The sequence below is a fragment of the Hyperolius riggenbachi genome, chromosome 6 (genome assembly GCF_040937935.1).
Source record: "Hyperolius riggenbachi isolate aHypRig1 chromosome 6, aHypRig1.pri, whole genome shotgun sequence".
NCBI lineage: Eukaryota > Metazoa > Chordata > Amphibia > Anura > Hyperoliidae > Hyperolius > Hyperolius riggenbachi.
In genome coordinates, this window is record NC_090651.1 from 233,061,046 (window position 1) to 233,081,412 (window position 20,367).

The window sequence follows — 20,367 nt, forward strand, 5'->3', positions numbered from 1 at the left end:
CGCACAATAACGTGAGAACGTCCCCCGTCATGTTGACGGGAGTCCGAGGTCACGTGCCTGTCTATGTAAATAGTCTGTGACGTATTATGCAGGTTCGGGAAGGCGTACATATCTATGCATAGCGGCCAAAAAATAAAACAATTTAAAAAAGCATGTAAAGCATAATGTCCAGCGGGACAGAGTAAATACAGCATTATACATCAAATAAAATATACAACCATCCAAATATATATACGTGCGATGAGAAACACGGAATTACAATATACCTGCTAAGTCTGCTGCCATCTATTGTTGGATTTATATAATGTTCAAAAGGACACACAAATGGATATAATGTAACTCTACAATAGTAAATACAATCATAGTGATAAAAATCAAGGTGCTAGTGATTTAAAGTGCGTAAAGTGCATGACAGTGCATAATGAACATGATATATACATATGTATACACACATGTTATAAAACAGTAAATGCATAAATAAAATAAATAACTGTGTGGTGTGACATCTTCGTTACTTTGAGTTCAAGAAGCTGTTCAGTGGATCCAAAACCTAATCCAAACTAATAAATTGACACAAATTAATAACAATAAAAATGATTGTATATCAATTAAAGTGACCCGTGCGTACAAACACGTGTATGCAAACCATACAACCGTGATAGTGCAAACCTATACAAAAAATTGTTTTGTGCAATCTTGCAATAATTTACTGTGTAAATAGATTAATAATTGGACCCCACTGTACTCACATCAGTGTGTCCTAAATGGTACCACTGTACTTACACCAGCGTACCTCCATATGGGTTCTATGAGTGATCACCACCTCAAAAAAAACACTAAAATCTTCATTACCACCAAACCACCAATTTGTGAGTGTCTCTATACTTACTTGCCTTCTCACAGTGGAATAAGTCACAAGGTAGAGGAAAATGCCAATCGTCTCTATAAGGGGAGGGAAAGAAAAGTGAGGAGGCTGGGGTGATACCCAAAAAAACGGGGGGGGGGGGGGGGGGGGAAGGGGTAGGGGAAGGAGAAAAAGTATTACTCTCAGTGTTAGGGAAGGAAGCGCCCAAAGCTGTATTCCTCATTTAACCCAAATGGGCTTCTACTCTGTGGGGAATGTATCCACCTCATCTCAGCTCTTAAGAGTTTGGTGACAAATTGCCACCCCGAATATTCTGCTGTATATGCTGTAATCCACAGAAACGCCATCCTGACAAGGAACTACCATGTGCATAAAATGCATAGGCTGCCACAGTTGTAATAGTTTTTCCTCTCCCCAGGTCTCTAGCTGCTAGTTTGACTGTTAAAACATGCTTCTGTAATCTTAATTTCAGTCTGTAATGATCGCTGCTGCAGCAGCTATTGCTGGAAGTAGTGCTGCAGCTCAGGCAGTTCTGATGTCTTTCCATGCAAGCTGCATAGCCTTGTCTGTCTTTCCCTGCTGTCAGCTTGTGACTGATTATCATTCACCTGTGTGGGAATCTGCATGTCTGCTCCCATTGGATGACCTCAGTATAAAGATCTCCTTCCTGCAGGGTTTCCTTGGGTTTTCATAGCTTCAGCTTAAGCCTGTCTTGCTGTCGCTTTAGCCCCCGATCGTGTTTCTTGTTAAAGATACTTTGCTGGTCCTTGCATCATATATTGGTTCATTGCCAATATATATGCATACCAGCACGTTTATTATTTTCCTTGTATTTGTGTTACGTTGATATATCAGTGTTGCTGATATATACGTACACGAACTGTTTATTTCCTGTGTTCAGTTAGTCAGTTTTCCAGCACGTTTTGGTAGTTTGCGCGTACCGTGAACACCCGTGCTGAGCTAGTTATCCTGTTCCTGGTCCTGTTTGTGGATTGCGTTCATCTCTGCGAAGAGATAACGAATCCTTCTGAATCCTGTTCTGTTACCGTTTGTGGATTGCGTTCATCTCTGCGAAGAGATAACGAATCCTTCTGAATCCTGTTCTGTTACCGTTTGTGGATTGCGTTCATCTCTGCGAAGAGATAGCGAATCCTTCTGAGTCCTGTTCCCTGTGTTACTCCATTCTTAGTCAGCGTTCCTGCTTATGTCATATATCGGTTCATTGCCGATATATACATATGTTAGTCAGAAGTTACAAATAGTTTCATTGATAGCTGTAATTGTATACGCTAGGAAAACATACTTATTGTATATTTATCTGTGTTACGTTCATCTATCTTAATCCTGCTATTTTCTGACTGTCCTGTCCTGTCTTTGTGAGGCACGCCATCGCCGCATCGCATTGGCTGCCTCATTCCAGTCTGTCTAGTTTTGGACGCTTGCTGTCGCTAAGTAGCCGCTAGCTAGCAAGCGTTCATTCTGTCTACCTGTCCTGATCTCCTCAGTTCCGGTTTATGCGCTCAGCGCTACTTTGCGCTGAGACGTTATACGAAAGCATTGTTTGTGGCTGTCAGATCTGCACCGGCTCTGTGCGCCACAATCTCCTATTGGAGTCAGTCCTCCCCTCCACTATACTAAGGGATAGCCTGTTTCCTGGTGCTAGTGTGTGTACCTCCTCCACGTCAGCTCATGCGTTGCATGCTGACTGTGGAGAATACACCACCAAGCCTTACATTATGAAAACCCCATTACCAATCCCCATTGTGGGGGGGGATTCCCAGAAAGTATGACACTGTTAATTATGGTTCCTGTTCCTTTAAGAAATTTGAAGAACTTAGCTCTGAAACAGAAAATGAGTTTTTCTCTGAATGTGCCAGGTTCCTGACCAATCCTGATCTCCAAGCGACTCCTGTTTCAACCTGGGCACTCCAACTAAGTTATATTTTGTTTAAAGGGGAATTATTCCAGTGGGCATTTGATGTTCTCAATCATTCCGATTTGAAAGATAGACCGCTGGAATTTCTAGCGTTTGTGATCCATAACTGGTTGCGCATAGATCCATTGCCTTTTCCTCTTAATGAACTCCTGGCAGCAGGCCAATCAGCTGCTCCTTCAATTGCTTGCAAGAATGAGCAGCAAGCAGAAAGTGTTACTGATAATTTTCCTGCAGCTTTGAATAAATCACCAAAAACCGCAAGGTCAAAGGCAAAACGCAAACGTTCTAAGAAACGTGTCCAATCTGCAGAATCGTTATCCTTAGCGACTGAGACCTATAATGAGATTCTGCCATTAACAGATAATGAAATGCAATTGTCTTTCAGGGGAGTTAAATGGACTTATGAAACTACTAATGAACTTTCCTCCCTGGCTAGGGAAAATAAAGATTTGTGTTTAAAAGAATTATCTGAGTATGATTATGAGGAGATATTACAGAGTATTGAACAAATCAACTTATTTGTGAACCAAGGGAAGTTTGCATACACTACAGTTCAACACTTGCTACAGGTATTGGATATTCTTAAGAATAAGGAATCTGCCAATCACCTGCTAATTAACCCTATACATGTGCCTGCCACAATCATATCTGCAAACCATGATCTGCCTGTTAAGTATGCTTGGAATCCTCCATTTGAGAAAGGAGAGATGGAAGCTCTGGTCAATGAATGGAAGAATGATTCAAGTTCATTTTGTCAATTTTACAGTGCAAAAAGTGAATTGGTATTGAATGCATGCATTAAGTCTGCCTATAACCTAATAAAAACTGGTGTGTGTGAGTATGACTTTGTGGCTCCATTGATTGATGTGTGGGAACTGATTTTGGATGATTTTTTTGTGACTCCGAATTCGCAAATTTGGCGTTCTGACCCGCCTGCTTCAGCACCTTTGGCTGATTCAGCAGGTGATTTGGAGCTCTTTTTGTGTGAAATTGAAGTTCCTGCAATTCCACCCTGTACCATGGATAACTCAGTGTTACTTCCCAGTAAAACAGAAGCCACTGATACATTCTTAACCTTGCCCTGCGCAAATTTCTCAGCAGAGAATCCAGAGGTCCTGCTGACTTCCGAGTCCAGCCTAGCCAGTACTCATGACTCTTTGTTTAGTGAAACAGACACCAGAAAAATCTTGCCTGTCTCTGCAAACACTTCTGCAGAAATTACCTGTGTTAATAAAGTTCAACTCCTGTCTGATCCAGCAGATGCGCAAACATTGTGTCTGGATCTTCCTGTTTCTACACCTTGCTCTAGTTTCGTGAATAGCTCAGAGCATCTGCTATGTGAACCTGAAATCGCAGAATTATTACCTTGTTCAGAAAATTTTCCAATAAATTTGCCCTGTACCATGAATTGTGCAGTAGATCTCTCCAATGAAACTCAGGTCACAGAATCATTATGCTGTCCAGCAGGTGCTTCCATGGTTTTGCCCTGCAATATGGACTGTTCAGTGATCCTGTCCAGTGAAGCTGTGGTCGCAGAGTCTTATGCTTCACCCAGTACTTTGGATACTTTAAACCCTCTAGCAGAGGAGGCTGAAGCACTGCTTACCTCAGTTGGTGTTGCAGTAATATTCACTTGTCTAGCAGCTGTTTTGGAATTACAGTCTGCTCTAATAAAACTTGATGAATTTCTGCCCAGCAAAGCAGAAGCCATTGAAATATTGTCCTCGTCAGCAAGTGTGTCAGATACCTTGTCCTGTACACAGTCTGATTTAACCAATGTTGTTGAGTCCCTCTCCAGTGTTGTAACAGCCGAGGAACTCCAGCCCTGTCCTCTGAATGTTTCAGAAGTCTTGCCCTGTAACATGGATAATTCTGATTCTCTGGTCAAAATAATAGAAATCTCAGAATTTCAGTCCGGTCTGATGAGTGTTCCTGAAACCCAGCCCTGTATCCTGAAAGATTCTGGTTCTCTGGCCGCTGTGGCAGAGGTTCCAGAGTCCCCTTCCTGTCCAGGGAATTCCTCAGTTTTGCCTAGTCCAGTGGGGGCTGCTGCAATACTGACTTGTTCTGCAGCGCCTCATGAGCTCCAATCCAGTGTATTAAATGAGTCTCTGTCCAGTCCAGAGGTAGTTGTGGAGTCCCTGTCTGGTTCAGTGCATACATCAGAAGATTTGTCCTGTCTTGTTAGTGCCCCTGAATCTGATTTGTTACTGACTTTGCTGGAATCAGCGACATCTAAGTCTGATCCAGCATTCTCGTGTAAAAGTCCAGTAGTTGCGAAGTTTAGTCATGATTTTTTTTTGGCCAGTCCTGGTTTTGGTCCTGTCTTGGCTGACCCTGAGGCTCACAGTTCCTCGACATGCCCAGAGGTTTCTCTTGTGCCGGTGTGCCCAGATGTTCTTTGTGTGCCAGAATGCCCAAGTGTGTCTAAGGTGTTAGCGTGCTCTGATGCTTCCTTAGTGGGAACACGTTCTGATATTGCCAGTCTGCCTGCATGCCCAGAGATGGTTCTGGTCCCTGAAAGCCCTGATATTGATGTTTGTCCTTGTGGCCCTGACTCGGGAATTGCCCTAGGTTCCATAGGGGTTCTTGATGGTTCTCCATGTGAGCCTAAGGGGCATTCTGACCTATGGAGATCTCTTTGGAGCTTCAAGGTGTTCTGGGAGGTCTCTGAGAAAACTTGTCCTGGTGCCTTGGACTGGTTCAACAGTGGGTTTTGTGTTGGTAAAGACAGTACCGGTGGGCATTGCAAAGGCTTTGTCGTTTCTGAACGGTTCCTGGAAGGCGGTGGGTATCGCTCAGGGAGTTTCGGAGGGCTTTCTTCTGGAAATCATGGTTCTGATGGGTGTCACACTGGGGCTTGTAGTACTGATGGGCATGGTTCTGTAGGTTCTGGTTCTGATGGGTCCAGTCTTGTGGGGACTGATTCTGGAATTCGGTCTTGCCGGGCTGTCCCGGTCATCATGAATTATCAGTCAGACTGTTTTGTTGGAAATTTCAGTTTTGAAAAGCGTCTGGAATCCACTTTTAAAGGCGGGGGTACTGTAATGATCGCTGCTGCAGCAGCTATTGCTGGAAGTAGTGCTGCAGCTCAGGCAGTTCTGATGTCTTTCCATGCAAGCTGCATAGCCTTGTCTGTCTTTCCCTGCTGTCAGCTTGTGACTGATTATCATTCACCTGTGTGGGAATCTGCATGTCTGCTCCCATTGGATGACCTCAGTATAAAGATCTCCTTCCTGCAGGGTTTCCTTGGGTTTTCATAGCTTCAGCTTAAGCCTGTCTTGCTGTCGCTTTAGCCCCCGATCGTGTTTCTTGTTAAAGATACTTTGCTGGTCCTTGCATCATATATTGGTTCATTGCCAATATATATGCATACCAGCACGTTTATTATTTTCCTTGTATTTGTGTTACGTTGATATATCAGTGTTGCTGATATATACGTACACGAACTGTTTATTTCCTGTGTTCAGTTAGTCAGTTTTCCAGCACGTTTTGGTAGTTTGCGCGTACCGTGAACACCCGTGCTGAGCTAGTTATCCTGTTCCTGGTCCTGTTTGTGGATTGCGTTCATCTCTGCGAAGAGATAACGAATCCTTCTGAATCCTGTTCTGTTACCGTTTGTGGATTGCGTTCATCTCTGCGAAGAGATAACGAATCCTTCTGAATCCTGTTCTGTTACCGTTTGTGGATTGCGTTCATCTCTGCGAAGAGATAGCGAATCCTTCTGAGTCCTGTTCCCTGTGTTACTCCATTCTTAGTCAGCGTTCCTGCTTATGTCATATATCGGTTCATTGCCGATATATACATATGTTAGTCAGAAGTTACAAATAGTTTCATTGATAGCTGTAATTGTATACGCTAGGAAAACATACTTATTGTATATTTATCTGTGTTACGTTCATCTATCTTAATCCTGCTATTTTCTGACTGTCCTGTCCTGTCTTTGTGAGGCACGCCATCGCCGCATCGCATTGGCTGCCTCATTCCAGTCTGTCTAGTTTTGGACGCTTGCTGTCGCTAAGTAGCCGCTAGCTAGCAAGCGTTCATTCTGTCTACCTGTCCTGATCTCCTCAGTTCCGGTTTATGCGCTCAGCGCTACTTTGCGCTGAGACGTTATACGAAAGCATTGTTTGTGGCTGTCAGATCTGCACCGGCTCTGTGCGCCACAATCTCCTATTGGAGTCAGTCCTCCCCTCCACTATACTAAGGGATAGCCTGTTTCCTGGTGCTAGTGTGTGTACCTCCTCCACGTCAGCTCATGCGTTGCATGCTGACTGTGGAGAATACACCACCAAGCCTTACACAGTCCTATATATTGTTTGCCACAAGGGCACTGTAGCATGTATATAACCGACCTAGTTTTGCAATTGATAAAATCTCTGATTTCAAAAGTTTTATTACTGCTAGAGCTAGTAACTTCTTTAGTTGGTCTCATATACAGTGGGTTGCAAAAGTATTCGGCCCCCTTGACGTTTTCCACATTTTGTCATATTACTGCCACAAACATGAATCAATTTTATTGGATTTCCACGTGAAAGACCAATACAAAGTGGTGTACATGTGAGAAGTGGAACGAAAATCATACATGATTCCAAACATTTTTTACAAATAAATAACTGCAAAGTGGGGTGTGCGTAATTATTCGGCCCCCTGAGTCAATACTTTGTAGAACCACCTTTTCTGCAATTAGAGCTGCCAGTCTTTTAGGGTATGTCTCTACCAGCTTTGCACATCTAGAGACTGAAATCCTTGCCCATTCTTCTTTGCAAAACAGCTCCAGCTCAGTCAGATTAGATGGACAGCGTTTGTGAACAGCAGTTTTCAGATCTTGCCACAGATTCTCGATTGGATTTAGATCTGGACTTTGACTGGGCCATTCTAACACATAGATATGTTTTGTTTTAAACCATTCCATTGTTGCCCTGGCTTTATGTTTAGGGTCGTTGTCCTGCTGGAAGGTGAACCTCCGCTCCAGTCTCAAGTCTTTTGCAGTCTCCAAGAGGTTATCTTCCAAGTTTGCCCTGTATTTGGCTCCATCCATCTTCCCATCAACTCTGACCAGCTTCCCTGTCCCTGCTGAAGAGAAGCACCCCCAGAGCATGATGCTGCCACCACCATATTTGACAGTGGGGATGGTGTGTTCAGAGTGATGTGCAGTGTTAGTTTTCTGCCACACATAGCGTTTTGCATTTTGGCCAAAAAGTTCCATTTTGGTCTCATCTGACCAGAGCACCTTCTTCCACATGGTTGCTGTGTCCCCCACATGGCTTGTGGCAAACTGCAAACGGGACTTCTTATGCTTTCTGTTAACAATGGCTTTCTTCTTGCCACTCTTCCATAAAGGCCAACTTTGTACAGTGCATGACTAATAGTTGTCCTATGGACAGAGTCTCCCACCTGAGCTGTAGATCTCTGCAGCTCGTCCAGGGTCACCATGGGCCTCTTGACTGCATTTCTGATCAGCGCTCTCCTTGTTCGGCCTGTGAGTTTAGGTGGATGGCCTTGTCTTGGTAGGTTTACAGTTGTGTCATACTCCTTCCATTTCTGAATGATCGCTTGAACAGTGCTCCGTGGGATGTTCAAGGCTTTGGAAATCTTTTTGTAGCCTAAGCCTGCTTTAAATTTCTCAATAACTTGATCCCTGACCTGTCTTGTGTGTTCTTTGGACTTCATGGTGTTGTTGCTCCCAATATTCTCCTAGACAACCTCTGAGGCCCTCACAGAGCAGCTGTATTTGTACTGACATTAGATTACACACAGGTGCACTCTATTCGGTCATTAGCACTCATCAGGCAATGTCTATAGGCAACTGACTGCACTCAGATCAAAGGGGGACAAATAATTATGCACACACCACTTTGCAGTTATTTATTTGTAAAAAAAAATTTGGAATCATCTATGATTTTCGTTTCACTTCTCATGTATACACCCCTTTGTGTTGGTCTTTCATGGTGAATTCCAATAAAATAGATTCATGTTTGTGGCAGTGATATGACAAAATGTGGAAAACTTCAAGGGGGCCGAATACTATTGCAACCACTGTATATACAAACAGAGCACTCACCACATGCATAGTTTCCTTTGACGCTTGGTCTGGTTGGAGATTGTTGAAAGTGGCTTTTGCAGAGTATATTCCGTAGAGTTGGTGCTCTTTTAGCGGCAATACTGGCTCTTGCTGAAATTAAAGAAGCAATGTCTTTGACATTTTGTAAGACACTCCAATGTCTCTGAAGTGGCTGCCTGATTCCGTGCCAACTGCTATTATATGGAGTTACTAGAGTTACTAGTCTCACAATATCTGAGCTCTTTTTTGGACGGATCTTTAACAGATCTTCTCTAGATGTCGCCCGAGCTCTTCTAATTGCTCTTTCCAGACAGCTCCGAGGACAGCTCTGAAACAAAGTCTTTAAATCTTTGTTTCAGATTTACTGCCTTAGCCTCAAAATCCTTAACATTTGTGCAGTTTCTCTTGATCCTAATAAATTGGCCACTAGGTATATTTTTCTTTAAATTGAACATGTGGTGTGATTGGTAGTCCAGTAAGCTATTAACAGCTGTCGGTTTGCGGAAAGTAGATTTTTTTTTTGGTAACACTTTGTTTATTGAAAAAGTAGATAAAAGGTTCAGGTGTTACAGAAAATATGCGGTATAGGTAATAGAAATAACAGATGACTGTATCGGCATCAAATAAACAAACAGGCATACAGGATCTTCAGCCAGTCTTCTAGTGGCTCATACAACAGTCTACCTTTGAGAGTCATCGTGTATAGCAAGGCTTTTCAACCTTTCCACTAATTGTACCACTTTTATCGCTTGAAAACTTTCAAGTACCACCAGTGTGAGATTGGATGCAATCGGGCTTGGCTGTTTCTGCTGGAGCCTGAATGGAGAGCAGCTACTGTGAACGCGCACACCGATGAGGAGAACTTTGGGGCTCCCAGCACTGGATCCCATCTACTGAGGAGGAAGGGGGAAACCTCTTTAGGATACAAAGGCCTCCCCTTCTCTGAGGTAAGTACCCCCGGGGCACTTTTTTCTTACAAGGTACACTTTAAGAAAAAAAGGCATTTGGGAGGGGAAAAGTAGGAGGCATTGGTGGGGAAAAAAACTACAATTAGATTGCTAGCCTACATATTGTCAGTATTGGCAATCTAGAGGTAGATTGCCAATATAGGTAGCCATACAAGTGCCGACCCCCCCCCCCCCCCCCCAGCTTAATTATAGGTAGTATTGGTAAGCCAGCCTCAGTGGAGAGAAAGCCAGGCAAGCGGTGCACAGTGACGGCGTGTATACTTCAAATGAGCAGTGATGTCCCTTTCTGTATGTGCGCCATCACTGTGCACCGTTGGCCTGGCTGTCTCCTCCACACTGATCTGAGGTCTGAAGTATGTCGCAGAGAAGCACAGCAATGAGTGAGGGAGGGAGGGCCAAATATATGGAGGCAGGACAGGACCAGGATAAGTGGCAGGTGGACAAAAACGTGGCAGGCAAATCTGGTGTGTACCACCTGGCCAACAGCAAAGTACCACCGGTGGCAAGTGTACCGCAGGTGCAAAGCCCTGGTCTAGAGAGTTAGGTGTGCCACTCTATGCCATAGTTTGGTCTAATATATAAACACAGGAGGTTAACCCTTTTGTGTTCCTAGGACACCAGAAAGTAAACACTGCAGGGTTTTTGTAAGACATCTGTAAGTTGTAACAAAGAAATGTTTTTTTTTTTAAAGTTATGATGCTGTTGCTTATCTCCTTAGAGCAGAGAGGAAGCTCTCAGTTTAGGTCCGCTTCAAAAGCTGACAGAACCAACAGGTTTTGGACTAGTCCATCTCCTCACGATGGAGTCTCAGGGTTTCCCTTTGTTTTCAATAGCATTTGCTGAATGGCCATTATTAAGTCTGACTGCCAAAATAGTGTGCGAGTAGGGACACTGGCTGGTCCTATTTTGGCAGTTATCAGATGCACAGAGTATGGAATCGCACACCACAGTCGAGGTGCTGAACCGTGTTAAAAGTCCACAACAAATTTCCAATGGGTTCGCACACTCTTGGATACCAAATCCTGTTTATTCAAAATGCGTGACACACCATTCCAGAAAACCAACGAATCGTTTCGGGGCCCCTCGGGGTCCCCTTTGTCAAGGTAACAGTACAGAATGGTTAACAATGTGTTACAGTGCAGTGAAGTTACAGTGCAGTGCAGTTACAGTGCAGTGCAGTGCTGAATGGCCATTATTAAGTCTGACTGCCAAAATAGTGTGCGAGTAGGGACACTGGCTGGTCCTATTTTGGCAGTTAGACTTAGCAACTGCCATTTAGGAAATGATTTTAAAAAACAAAGAAAACCCTTTGTATCCCCAATGAGGAACTCGACTAGTCCAAAACATGTCGGTTCTGAAAGATTTTAACTGCTTACTTTTTCACTATAGTAGTCCTTTAAAATGGTAATTTGATAACAACCGTGAAGGTCAGAATGTACTGCTGCATTGCTGAGCTTATTTCAGTAATGTGTTACAGACTCTCATGTGCTGTGCTGTGTTCTGACAATAAACTGCTGCATGCATCTCTGTGCCAACACATTGCTGTCTCATTTCAATTAATACTGCCATGCAGAATAAAAACACAGGCTTAAAGGGAAGGTTCAGGGAGGGTGGTTAAAAAATAAAAATCAATTTCCACTTACCTGGGGCTTCCTCCAGCCCGTGGCAGGCAGGAGGTGCCCTCGCCGCCGCTCCGCAGGCTCCCGGTGGTCTCCGGTGGCCGACCCGACCTGGCCAGGCCGGCTGCCAGGTCGGGCTCTTCTGCGCTCCAACGCCCGGCACTTTTGCGTTCCACGCCGGCGCGCTGACATCATCGGACGTCCGCCGGGCTGTACTGCGCAGGCGCAGAAACTACTGCACCTGCGCAGTACAGCCCGGAGGACGTCCAATGACGTCAGCGCGCCGGCGTGGGACGCAGAAGTGCCGGGCCTAGGAGCGCAGAAGAGCCCGACCTGGCAGCCGGCCTGGCCAGGTCGGGTCGGCCACCGGAGACCACCGGGAGCCTGCGGACCGGCGGCGAGGGCACCTCCTGCCTGCCACGGGCTGGAGATTGATTTTTATTTTTTAACCACCCTCCCTGAACCTTCCCTTTAAAGCCCCATCAACACTATGGGACATTGCAGCGATCCGGCAGCTCGATTAGCCACCGGATCGCCTCTTCCGCGTGCCCGCCGCGTCCCCGCTCGCCGTGCGTGCGCCGCATTCGATTCCCCGCTCGTGCCCACTCGTCCCCGCCGGCGCCGCTTATCTTCCGCTCGATTCCCTGCCATTGTCCCCTCGCGGGGAGTGAGCAGGGAATCGGCGGTGCGGAGATCCGTCCTTTCGGATCTTATCAATCGAGCCGCATCAGCGGCTCGATTGATAAGGAGCATCGCGAGCATCGCGGCCGCATCTACTCGTGTAGATGCGGCTATACTGTGCATTTTGTAAAGAGAAGTAAATGGTTGGCACTCCAAAAAAATTGGTACAGACAGATCTGTAATTCATTCTGTAATTAAGATAATCCAAAATTCCAAAGCCACAAAGTACCTCTTTATCAAGAAAAAAACAGTGCAAATTAATCTGAAAAACAACTTCACAACAATAAATCACCATAATGCACAATAAATAAATACATTTGAAGTAGCCCAAGAAAAAGAGGGTCACCATCGTGGAGCAATACAAGTACCAAACACTAAGGTAGGGAATGTGTGGACAAGTTTCAAAGAACAGCCAAAAGTGCTGCTAGCCTGGAAAGAGAACCACTATGAAAGTGGAAGAAATAAATGGGTCATTAAAATTCCGGGAGCAAGATAAGAAGATAAAAAGCCAACATAGGCTTTTTCCTCCACTCCCTCTTCAGTTATCCATATAATAATTCCTTTTTTTGTATAGCGCTTTTCTCCTGTCGGACTCAAAGCACTTGCGAGGCAGCCACTAGAGCGCACGCAGTAGGCAGTAGCAGTGTTAGAGTGTCTTGCCCAAAGAACTCCTTACTGAACAGGCAGAGCCGAGATTTGAACCCAGGTCTCCTATGTCAGAGGCAGAGCGCTTAACCATTGCACTATCCAGCCACCATATCTGACTCCTGTCACTGTTAGAGATAGCCAGTTTTAAATTGTGCAAATCGTGATGCAAATCTAGCCCCCAAAACACAAAATGTGGTGGCAAATCAACATTGAGGATCTCAAGGCTTGTGTTTGCGAAATAAATAAAATAGGAAAGGAAGAAGGAAACAATTGGAAAAGGATAGTCGAAAAATGGAAGTTGAAAAATGACAGTTGGAAAATAATGGCAGTCGAAAAACAGTTGAAATTTGGCTGTTGGAAAATGACAGTTGAGAAATGGCAGTTTAAAAATGACAGTTGGAAAACAACAGTTAAAATTTGGCAGTTGGAAAATGACAGGTGGAAAATGGCAGTTGGAAAATGACAGTTGGAAAATGGCAGTTAAAATTTGACAGTTGAAAAATGACAGTTAGAAAAATGGCAGTTGGAAAATGGCAGTTGAAAAATGACAGTTGGAAAATGGCAGTTGGAAAATGACAGTTGGAAAATGGCAGTTAGAATATGGCAGTTGAAAAATGACAGTTGGAAAATGGCAGTTAAAATTTGACAGTTGGAAAATGGCAGTTAAAAACAACAGTTGAAAAATGATAGTTAGAAAATGGCAGTTAGAAAATGGCAGTTGAAAAATGACAGTTGAAAAATGGCAGTTGGAAAATGACAGTTGGAAAATGGCAGTTGAAAAATGACAGTTGGAAAATGACAGTTGGAAAATGGCAGTTAAAATTTGACAGTTGGAAAATGGCAGTTGGAAAATGGCAGTTAAAATTTGACAGTTGGAAAATGGCAGTTAAAAACAACAGTTGAAAAATGATAGTTAGAAAATGACAGTTAGAAAAATGGCAGTTGGAAAATGGCAGTTGAAAAATGACAGTTGGAAAATGGCAGTTGGAAAATGACAGTTGGAAAATGGCAGTTAAAATTTGACAGTTGGAAAATGGCAGTTAGAATATGGCAGTTGAAAAATGACAGTTGGAAAATGGCAATTAAAATTTGACAGTTGGAAAATGGCAGTTAAAAACAACAGTTGAAAAATGATAGTTAGAAAATGGCAGTTAGAAAATGGCAGTTGAAAAATGACAGTTGAAAAATGACAGTTGGAAAATGGCAGTTGAAAAATGGCAGTTGGAAAATGACAGTTGGAAAATGGCAGTTAGAATATGGCAGTTGGAAAATGACAGTTGAAAAATTGCAGTTAAAATTTGACAGTTGAAAAATGGCAGTTAGAATTTGGCAGTTGGAAAATGACAGTTGGAAAATGGCAGTTAAAATTCGACAGTTGGAAAATGGCAGTTAAAAACAACAGTTGAAAAATGATAGTTAGAAAATGGCAGTTGGAAAATGGCAGTTGAAAAATGGCAGTTGGAAAATGACAGTTGGAAAATGACAGTTCAACTTTTAACTGCCATTTTCCAACTGTCATTTTTCAACTGTCATTTTCAAACTGCCATTTTTCAACTTCCAAATTTCAACTGCCCTTTTCTAACTGTCTTATTTAAACTGTAATTTTACAACTGTCAAATTTCAACTGTTTAAAGGACCACTACAGTAAAAAAAAGTGAGCAGTTGAAGGAGAAATTAAATGAGAGGCATATTGAGGCTGCCATATTTATTTTCTTTTAAGCAATGCCAGTTACCTGGCTATCATGCTGAACCTCTGCCTCTAATACTTTTAGCCACAGCTCCTGAACAAGCACATGCAGATCAGGTGTTTCTGACATTATTGTCAGATCTGACAAGGTTAGCTGCATGCTTGTTTCTGGTGTGATTCAGACACTTCTCCAGAGACATAGATCAGCAGGGCTGCCAGTCAACTCATATAGTTTAAAAGGAAATTAATATAGCAGCCACCGTATTCTTCTCACTTAAAAGGAGTTCTTTTGCATCCTAAGAATCAAACAAGCTGACACTTACCTGGGGCTTCTATCGGCCCCCTGCAGCGGTAATGTCCCACGCCGTCCTCTTCCGATGCTCCATTCCCCGCCGCCGGTCCCAGTGTAATCACACAAGATATTACACTGTGGCTGTGCAGTAGGCTCCCGATGACGCGAGCAGGAGCTAACATTATTCGTCTGTTTAGACGAATATTAAACCGGGACCGGTGGCGGGAACGGAGGATCGTAGGAGGACGGCACGGGACATTACAGCTGCAGGGGGCCGATAGAAGCCCCAGATAAGTGTCAGCTTGTTTGATTGATTTTTAGAATCCCACAGAACCTCTTTAAAGAAGACCTAAACTCAAGCACTGCAGTCAAGGAAAACAAATACTACTGCGCATGCGCACACACCAACAAGAAGAACTTTGGGGCTCCCAGAGCTGGATCCCTTCTACTGTGGAGGAAGGGGGAAACCTCTTTAGGATACAAAGGCCTCCCCTTCCCTGAGGTAAGTACCCCCTTAAGTAACTTTTTTCTTACTGGAACACTTTAAGAAAAGAAGAGGGCATATTGGAGGGGAAAAGTAGGAGGCATTGGTGGGGAAAACGACTACAATTAGATTGCAAGCCTACATATTGTAAGTATTGGCAATCAGTACGTAGATTGCCAATATAGGTAGCCTTTTAAGTCCCTCTCTACCCCCCCCCCCATATATATATATGAACTGCCCGCCGGGAGACTTGGGCGCAGGATACAGCTGGTATACAGCTATTGCTGGAAGCCGAATTGCAGTGTTTTAAAAGCAACTTCAGCACTGTCTTCTGATGGCGCCGAAGTTACTGACTGTGCGCCGCTATAGCCGTAATTCCTATTTTGGCCTATGGTGGAGCCGGCTGCGCCCAAATCTCCTGCACTGTTATTGCAGTGCTCGCCCCCCCCCCCCCCCCGAATAATTATAGGTAGCCTAGTCCCACCATCAGAGAGCTGAGAGCTAGGCAGTGACTCACCACAAAGTTCGGCTCCCCCCTCGCTCACTCCTTGCTGTGTTGCCCTGTGGAATAGTTCACACCTCAGATCATCGGTAAGCTAGCCGTAGAGAAGTGACAGTCAGGCAAACGGTGCATGGTGACGGCGCATTTACTTCAAATACAGGAAGTGAGCAGTGATGTCCCTTTCTGTATCTGTGCCATTACTGTGCACTGTTTGCCTGGCTGTCTCTTCCCCACTGATCTGAGGCCTAAAGTATGCTGCAGAGCAGCACAGCAAGGAGCAAGGGAGGAGGAGCCAAACTTTGTGGAGACAGGACAGGACCAGGACAAGTGGCATGCGGGCAATAAAGTGACAGGCAAACCAGGTGTGTACCACCAGGCCAACAACAAAGTACCACTGGTGTTACGCGTACCACAGGTTGAAAAGCCTTGGTGTATAGGACCAGAAGAAGCAGGTAAGGGGGAGATTAATCTCTTAATGCCTGAGACATGGCGGCTAGATTACTTTTGAGCCTAATTAAATGTAGACAAGTCTATAGTGAACCTATTAAAACAGGTATAATATAAAAGAACAAAGAAACAAAAACGGAAAGCATCAGAGGATGATAAAGATAAGTCACGATTGGTGTATGACAATCATTGTAGGGCAGAGGTAGGAGAAATCCCAAGGCATATTGTGTGGGAGATGAGAAGGAGCAAAGGGCCTAAAGTAAGTTGAGGATGGCAATTAAGGAGGTAAGAGATCTGTTGAGCAGTTAATCCAGGGATCCCATATTTTGTGGAACAAATTTTCAGTGTTCCTAAGGGAAGCTGTCATTTGTTCCATGGATCTTGTCCAGTTTATTTTAGCTTTGATGTCGGATATTGCTGGGGGTGCTATTGCCTTCCAGGCCGAAACAATAGATAGTCTAGAGGCTGTCAGTATATGTGAAGCCAGGCGTTTGGAATGATGGGGGGAGTCAGGAATTGATTTACCTAGTAGCATTATTACTGGGTCCATAGGGGTGCATATCCCTGTGACTGAAGTGATTAAAGATTGAACTTCTTGTCATAGAGGGGTTATTAGTGCAGAATGCCAAAAAAATATTTTCTAGGGAGCCTTTTTCATTACAGCCCCTCCAGCAAAGATCCGAGACACCAGGATAAATCTTAGACAATCTTGCAGGCGTTAAATACCAGCGAAATAAGATTTTATATATATTTTCTTTAATTTGTGTGCACATTGAGGTATGTTTGGCGTTTTCCCATATATCTTCTCAGTCTTCTATGGTAATAGACGTGGCAAGAGCCTCTTTACATTTAACCATATAATAGTGGGAAGGGGTCAAGGAACCCGATCTGTTATGCAGGAGGGAGGGAAAGTAGATGTTTTTAAGTTCCCGTCTGTTTGTTTGTTTATCTTTATGTCCAGAAATTCAACTTCTCTGTCAGAAATTTTACAAGTCAGATAAATATTCAGAGAGTTTCTATTGCGTGTCCCCAAGAACATGATTTATGTTTGAATACAAACTTTCTATATCACAGATATATAGCACTTCTACAGATATATTCAGATGGTTGATTCTGTTAAGGAGATCCCCGGAATCCCTAATATAAGAATCCAATGTACTCACCAAAAGCTGCAGGTAGGTATCAATAAAACTGCTGCACTTCTCACTCAAGTTTCCAATCCCCAAAATAATTGGGCGGCCCGGTGGGTTTTGAATATTTTTATGCACTTTAGGCAGCATGTAATATGTTGATGTTAATGGATGTTTTACCAAAAGGTATCTCTTTTCTTTATCAGTAATTGTACTGTTATGAAGTGCCTGTGTTAGTATGTTATTAAATTCATCCTGAAACTGCTTCATGGGATTGGTAGGGAGGATTCGATAGAAATCCTGATTACTCAACTGTCTATGTGCTTCATCAAGATACATATCAAGGGGCCAGTTAACAATATTTCCCCCTTTGCCTGCTTCCTGAATTATTATATCACTTCTCTTTTTCAGAGAGAATAATGCATCTCTCACTTTCTTGTTTAAATTATTCGCGTAGGGGAGTGTTTGATCCCCTAGTTTCTGCAGATCTCTACAAACCAAGTCAAAAAGACTTTTACTTCTGGAGTAAAGTTAGGTATATATTTAAATGGTGGTTTAAATTTCTGTTTACTCAACATTTCTGCACTTTCATTTTCTCCTAATAATTGTATCAAATCCTCCATTACTTGTTGATCGTTAATATCAAATCCCATGCTTGTCAGTTCAGTCTCAGACAGATCCTTCTTGCCGAAGGGCCCGTTCAGACTGAAAAACGCGGACGGCCACGCATGCAGAACGCAACGCGTACGAACGCACGCCATCCGCGTTTGTATGCATTGCGTGGCTGATCCCATCACTGAAAAGTGAATGGGACAGCCGCGCTTTTTTGTAAAATCTGCGTGCAGCATGCGTTCCCGGACCGCACAGGTCCGGAACGCATGCTGTGTGAACATCAGACATTGCACTCTATGCAATGTCTGATGTCGTGCGTGTCGGCCACCTGCATGCGTTTCCAAAAAGCGGCTGGAAACGCGTGCAGTATGAACGGACCCTAGCGTGATGCGCCTACAGAAAAGATATATATCCTTAATCACATCAAATAAATCCATTTTGTTAATAGGTGTGAAGCATAAACCTTTACTTAGCACAGCAATTTCCTCCTGACTCAACTGTGTATGAGATAAATTTACAATTTTTAAAATTTCACCTGTAGATCTATCCTCTTGTGTGCTGTGTGTAGTTTTTCTTTTTTTATTTGATTGTTTTCCCCTTAGGTCCACAATTCTTTGTGAAAGCGTATAGTCTGAATCCGATTCAGTGATTTCACTTAGAAGTATAGTTCTCTGTTCTTTCCACTGGTGTAGTATTGGGATTAAGTTTTTTAGGTACTTGTGGGATTCTCTTTTTGGGGTATCTCCTTCTTCTAATTGATTGTACCTTAGGGTTCCCATGATGTCTCCACGAGTATGTCCTCTTCAGGCTATAATCCAATCTATCTCTCTCTAGTTTTTTCTTTTTGTTGTTAATTATTTCTTGTTCAATTTTTGCTAGGTCGGTTTTGAGATCAGAGAAAAAGGAATTAATTAATCCTTTGTCTCACGATTGATTAATTTTGGCTTTCAATGTTTCAATCTTAGATTTTAATTGTATTAACGGTTCCTTGTCAGATTCCAATAGCATTCCTATGATAATTTTCGGCAAAGCCACATTCCCAATCTTTCTTTTTCACTTCTGTGAGCTGCCATGAGGGAAAAATTTACACTCTTAATCCGCGGGGATATATTCCTTCATTGTCATAATTCTCTAAGCTGTGGATATTCCACCATGTTTTCAAATAAGCCACATGTGTATCCTTCAAATCCATGCATAACTGTTTTTCATCTTCTAAAATAGTTGTATCCACAACACCAGCTGAACCTCTCCTGAACATGCTTCTAAGATGGTTCTCCCAGTTTTTTTCCAAATTTTCTAATAAATGTATATCCATTTTGAAGAAATATGATTACAATGACCACAGGCATTTCATTGATGCCTGCGATCATTGAAATAGATACTTCATTTAATGAATGGTTACTGTGTTCCCATTCACTAATCTAGCCTCTAACGGGGGGCGGCGACGAATATCTACTTTCCTGGGACTTTAGATGAAGTTCTTAGGAAATTAGATATACTGCACTTGGTGCAGCAAATAGTTAAAGCTGAATAATGTATACAAATTTTGATCCAACATGTGCTACCATACAAATTTATTTTAGTAAGACCAAAGTGCCACACAGCATTTTGCATATACTAAAAATGTGGAGGCGCTGTTGATGATATACAATTAGTAGTAGTAGCTGCTTACCTTCTCAGAAGAACAAACCATTGGTAATGGAAAAGATATGCTAATTCATGCACATTAGACAACGCATTTCATGGGTCTTAGCCCGCTTCCTCAGGTCAATTATAAGTGCTTGTGAAGAATCAGTCATGAACATGGACACACTAGTATGTGACAGACAGTATGTGACTAGTATGTGAGTCATCACAAGCACTTATAATTACCAATGGTTTGTTCTTCTGTCAGACAGACTGATAAGGCTGTTTCTGAACGATCCCCTGCGGATCGTTCAGAAACAGCCTTATCAGTGTGCCGACAGACTGTACACACGCACTACTGTGGCTGGAACGCCTGCCCAGCAGGAGAGTCTGACGGACCCGTCGTTAATTGCCATAGTGCGTGTGTACGCACCTTAACACTAACCATAATCTTAAAATGGATCTGAAATCAGAGCTTCCTCTCTGCTCTAAAAGATATGCAACAACATAATAACCTTTAAAGAAAAACATTTCTTTGTTACAACTGATACAAATCCTAAAATAAATCTGCATTGATTCTACTTCCTGCTTTTATGGAAGCAGACATATTGTTAACATCCTGTGCTTTTAAATGAGCTTATCTGCCATGGCAGTCAGGTGACATGGGGAGAGATCAAATTACAACTTGTGATTAGACACAAATAAAGGGGAATTAGCCAGGCTAAACTCTCTAAATTCATACAGGGTGTATTTCTCTGTTTTTCTTCTGCCCTGTGCAAGAGTTCAGGTCCACTTTAAACTAGTGC

The 20,367-nt window shown here is 43.1% G+C and overlaps 1 protein-coding gene across 9 annotated transcripts in view; it reads left to right on the top strand.

The window, feature by feature from the left end:
• The window catches only part of RNF207 (ring finger protein 207), a 128,957-nt gene that overhangs the window by 9,785 nt on the left and 98,805 nt on the right, over positions 1-20,367 (top strand). For 5 of the 9 annotated variants that reach the window (XM_068240514.1, XM_068240509.1, XM_068240510.1 and 2 more), the window contains exons 3-5: positions 9,630-9,812; positions 15,082-15,262; positions 17,268-17,368. The exons of 1 other annotated variant lie outside the window; for it this stretch is intronic. In XM_068240514.1, the coding sequence (XP_068096615.1) occupies positions 17,297-17,368 (72 nt within the window). In that variant the 5' untranslated portion in view covers positions 9,630-9,812; positions 15,082-15,262; positions 17,268-17,296. The remainder of the gene's footprint in view (positions 1-9,629; positions 9,813-15,081; positions 15,263-17,267; positions 17,369-20,367) is intronic. 3 more of the 9 variants (XM_068240512.1, XM_068240518.1, XM_068240513.1) reach the window with 3 other exon arrangements.